The 4,966-nt window shown below is 47.5% G+C and overlaps 1 protein-coding gene across 1 annotated transcript; it reads left to right on the plus strand.

Moving 5' to 3' along the window:
- Window positions 1-1,237: 1,237 nt before the first annotated feature.
- Window positions 1,238-2,856, plus strand: LOC148197934 (uncharacterized). Its single transcript, XM_088115681.1, has 2 exons — window positions 1,238-1,715; window positions 1,793-2,856. The coding sequence occupies exons 1-2, from the start codon at window positions 1,601-1,603 to the stop codon at window positions 2,854-2,856; spliced, it is 1,179 nt and encodes a 392-aa protein (XP_087971807.1). The 5' UTR covers window positions 1,238-1,600.
- Window positions 2,857-4,966: the final 2,110 nt, after the last annotated feature.

A 4,966-nucleotide genomic window follows, 5' to 3' on the forward strand; every position in this document is an offset into this window, starting at 1 on the left:
TGATACTGGGTCAGTTAATCCCGTGATTTGTGGCACTAACTATTTGTTCTTTTGTTTATTAAGATTTAATATGTTCAACTTGACTAATTTTGACCAGACGTATTCGCTTCGACAACTGATTAGTGCAATCGAAACATACGATTGCTATATTACGACCGCAATATATCTTGGCTTCTTAATGGTCGCCCGGGTTACCAGTCGACCGTTAGTGAGCTTAGGCTACACGTCTCCTTAAAGGTCGCTCGTGTTATTGAATTGTCGTGACATCGCTCGACAACTGTTTATTGCCATCGACACATGCGATCGCTATATTACGATCGCAATATATCTCGGCTTCTTAATGGTCGCCCGGGTTACCAGTCGACCGTTGGTGAGCTTAGGCATCCTATGATACATGCCCCCCGAGTCTGAGTAAACGACCGTCGGTTTGGCGTGCGAGGTTACTACAGGACGTCGAGTATACAAGTTATTGGGCCAGTGCTACGCAGCGTTTTGGCAGAAAAAGTTTTTAGGGTAAGTGCTACGCACCTTTTTGGCGGAGAAAAAGTTAGAGTTTCCCGCTTCTGGGGGAAGCGAAAAGACATGAAATTAGAGCCGTTGGATCGAGTTAATCTTACGGCGTATGATGCTGTGGCACTCTTGGCTTCTTTAACACGAAGGGGAAGGTGGAAAGGTGTGATACGTTTTACCCTAATCAAAAAGCATTCTCTTCCTTCTGGCGATAGTTCTTGCTTGGCTTATCAGTCGATTCTGCTTCCATACGAACTTGCCAGGTAAATCCCTAATATTTTCTGTGTTCTAGTGTGGTTTTTTACCGATAATGGAAGAAAAGGGGCAGAATGCCCATGTTGGCGCATCGGGATCGTCATCTTTGACGGAACATCATGAAATCACCACCATTCTGAGCGGTGAGAGTGCTTTCTGTTACGGAGGCGTGGTGAGTGAAGGTCTTGAAGTTTTTGCTGAGCCCACGACTAGGGGTGGTGGTTATGACTGGGCTTCGCGTGAAGCAAGTGAACTCCGTAGTGTGTTTAGAAGTAAAGTAGTGCTAGCAGATTGGGTAGAAAACAGTTGTATTTTGAGAACCCTAGATTATAGGTCGTGTGTTAAGTTGGTGGCCTGTCGTGAGGATGAGAGAGTTTTTCATGGAAGAGAAAATGCCACCAACGATTTTTTCTACTGCTACTCTCCACCGTTTTACGATCTGTATCTGCGATTGCTGTTGACGACCTTTCAAATGGCAGTACTAAAAACCATAAACGTGGCCCCTACGCAATTGCATCCCAATAGTTGGGGGTATATGTAGGCGTTCGCTGTCGTCTGCCAAGCCTTGGCGATTAAGCCTACTGTGGCATTGTTTTTGCGTTTCTTTAGGTGTCGCCCGGTTGCTAAGAGGGGTTGGGTATCCTTAATTTCGGAACCGGGTGATGCTCTCCTAGAGCTCTATTTGCAGTCGTATAGGGGTTTTAAAGAAAAATTTTTTAAAGTGTCGATCCTTGAGTCAGGACGGGTGAACTTTTTTGATGAGGATGGAAATCTGAAGTTTCCTCTATATTGGACACTGGATCCATTGAAGTTCACTTCGTGGGACGAGGATAAGATGACGATCGAAGAGTTGGAGGCCTTGAATGTGTTGACGGCATTGCCACGCCCCTTTTCTTCCCGTCGGCTCATAAATTGTCTTGAGCATGATGATTTCGGCTCGAGGGTATTCGGTATGTTTTTCTTATTGTTGTTTGTGTATGCTATTGGATTGTTGTTGACTGTGTTGGAGGGATTCTATGTTTGGCAGAGATAATGGGGAGAAAAGGGTCAGTCCACAATTGGTTTCATGCTTTCGACACTGGCAACGACACTGGCAAGGCGAGTGCTGGGCGTTCAGGACCCTCTTCCAAACCCGTTCAAGTCCTCCCGAGCGTGCGGGTGGTGTCGTCTGACGAAGTAGTGGCTGTTGAGGAGCAGCCATTGGTAAGGAAACGGAAAGGCAAAACGGTCGACGCCACTGGAGGCGTGTCAAAAAGAATGAAGGAGACTGCCGAGGAGACAGATCGTCCCCTTCCGAAGGGCCTGTGGGATCCTTCTTTCAACTTGAGTCATAAAATGGATTTTAATTTGGATGATGCCGAGAAGAAGGTGGTGGAGAGCATGACCGAGCAGCAGATGGCCGACGACTTGCTAGAGATGGCGAGTCGAACCGCTATGGCGGCTTGGCACATGGCATACGCTTCTGATAGAGGCGTCCTGAGGGCTGAGTTGGAGAAGTTGCGGACGCAACTGAAAGAGATAACGGACGCACATGCCGCCTGTGAACAAAGGCAAAGGCAATCAGAACAGTTGTTACGTGAAGGGCAGGCATTACTTAACTCTACTCGGGCAACTAGCTTTGCCTTGAAGAAAGAGAAGGATGAGCTACGACTAGCACACGATCAGATGGCATCCGAATTGGCGCAACTAAGAAAGACTGTAGTTGCGTTAACTCAAGAAAGAGATGGCGCGATTAAGGAGAGGGATGAATTGAATGCCGCGGCCGCTGAAAATCGAGAGGAAAGAGAAGAAATGCGCGAAGCGATAATGGTGGAGCATACGAGAGGCTTTAATAAAGCGTTGAGACAGGTCGCACATCTTCTCCAAGTGTCGACCGAGGGAGTGGCATTTGACGTGCGCAAAGATGTATATGAGGGTCAGATGCGGCCTCTAGCGGAGGTTTCGGAAGACGCTTTCCTGGAAGCTGAAGATGATGTCGAGGATGCGACGATCGCTACGGAAGGTCCTCATGAAGTGGCCGCTGAGGAGGAGTCAAGTGTCGGGGCGGCGGAAGAAGCTGTTGCCGAATCTCCAAATATTGTAATAGATTAAGTTTTTTGAATTTTGATGTAATGATGAACTTGGTTTTTGTTTTGGCATGAATTTGCGATGACTTTTGAATATTTGTGAAGATGAAATAGTTTTCACCTTATGATGTGTTGAACGATCGTCTAGATCAGATGTGCTGGTAGTTTTTTATGAACGATCATCTTAGATGAAGATCGACTAGGGGAGTAATGCCCCGAATTTAACTGGGTGTTCAAGGGAGAACATCTGTCAGAGGGAGTGTATCCCGAATGGAACTGGGTGTTCGAGAGAGAACATCTACCAGAGGGAGTGTATCCCAAACGTAACTGGGTGTTCGAGAGAGAACATTTACCAGAGGGAGTGTATCCCAAACGTAACTAGGTGTTCGAGAGAGAACATCTACCAGGGAGAGTGGATCCCAAACGTAACTTGGTGTTCGAGAGAGAACATCTACCAGAGGGAGTGGATCCCGAGTGTAGTTGGGTGTTCTGATTCGTGAAGGTGCGGACGCTCGCTTGTGAACGTATATCCGGTCGAGTACCTGTGTCTATTTGGCTGCTTGTGGACGACCGTGTCATATGTCGAGTGAATCCGAAAAGAGTTTGACCCTGGGACTCAACATTTGAGAACAATATAAATGGAGAATATATAAATTATCTGAAAAATGATGTGTTCTGAACATAAATGAACTTTAACTAAAATAATATTTGAGGTGAGTAGCGTTCCATGTGTTGGGGATGGGTTGTCCAGTGAGGAGCTGGAGGCGGTACGCTCCATTCATGAGATCCTCCACGACGCGAAACGGTCCTTCCCAGTTAGCTGCTAACTTGCCGTGAGCTTTATTCTTCCTGGCTTCTCCGCGTTTCTGTCACACAAGGTCGCCAGTTTTGAACGCTCGGGGCTTGACCTTGGTGTTATAACGACGGGAGAGCATTCTTTTCTGTGCTTCTGCACGGATTGTGGCTACCTCTCGACGCTCGGGCAGGGTGTCGAGATTAATATGTAACTGTTCATTGTTAAGGGTCATATTGGTGATGCTGCGTCTTAGGGAGGGCTCCCTGACTTCAACTAGGAGCATGGCATCGGTGTCGTACGTTAAATTGAACGGAGTGTCCCCGGTGGATCCGTGTGGGGTGCATCTGTACGTCCATAGGACTTCGGGTAGTTCCTCCACCCATAAACCTTTAGCCTCACCGAGTCGCTTTTTTAACTCTGTGAGGAGAGCCTTGTTCGCGGCTTCAGCTTGTCCGTTAGTTTGTGGATGTTCGACCGAGTTGGTCGCATGTTGGATCCCCAGATTTCTTAGAAAATCCTCTAATTTCTTCTCAATGAACTGTCGGCCGTTGTTGGTGATGATTTTCTGAGGCAAACCGAACCGGCATATTAACTGCCAGATGAATTTTTGTACTCGCTGGGCGCTGATAATAGAAAGTGGCTCGGCTTCAATCCGCTTAGTGAAATAGTCGACTGCCACTAGGAGATATTTGTTTTGCGCCTTCGCTAGCGGTAGAGGGTCGACGATGTCGATTCCCCATTGAGCGAATGACCATGGGGAGATGATACCATGCAATTCTTCGGGAGGGACGTGGAAGTCATGACCGTGTGCTTGACAAGAGAGACATTTTTTGACGAACGTCTCACAGTCTCGGTCGAGTGTCGGCCAATAATATCCTGCGCGAAGGACGCGCGCCCGGAGGACACGTTTGCCCGAATGAAAACCGCAGATCCCGGTATGTAGTTTGCGTAAGACGTAGTCAGCCTCATCCGCCGATATACACTTCAACAAAGGTGCGCTGTGGCCGCGCCTGTATAGGTCATCGCCTATATATAGGAAACGTGCGATACGTTTTGAGTCGCTCGCGGTGATCTTTTCCCCCTGTTCTTTTTTCTTCATCAAGTCCCTTATAAGTTGTCTCCAATCCGTCTCCTGCTGTGAAACGTCGGTGGCGAAAGTTTCCACGACTGGATGATCGAGTGTCATCTTGATGATTGAAGACAACTGCGCGCGTTCTTTGGAATGAGTTAATTTGGACAAGAGATCTGCTCTGGAATTTTGCTCCCTGGGGACATGGATAATGCTAACCTCGACAAAATCTTGGAGGAGGGTGCTAGCTTTGTGAAAGTAGCGCAGCAA

The sequence above is a fragment of the Vigna umbellata genome, chromosome 5 (assembly GCF_029865625.1).
Source record: "Vigna umbellata cultivar VRB3 chromosome 5, Vumbellata_1.0, whole genome shotgun sequence".
NCBI lineage: Eukaryota > Viridiplantae > Streptophyta > Magnoliopsida > Fabales > Fabaceae > Vigna > Vigna umbellata.

Bases quoted from the DNA above. Each gene is read 5' to 3' on its own strand.
- LOC148197934 (XM_088115681.1), top strand. From the start codon at position 1,601: ATGACGATCGAAGAGTTGGAGGCCTTGAATGTGTTGACGGCATTGCCA. The intron at 1,716-1,792 runs GTATGTTTTTCT...TATGTTTGGCAG, and splicing joins TTTCGGCTCGAGGGTATTCG to AGATAATGGGGAGAAAAGGG.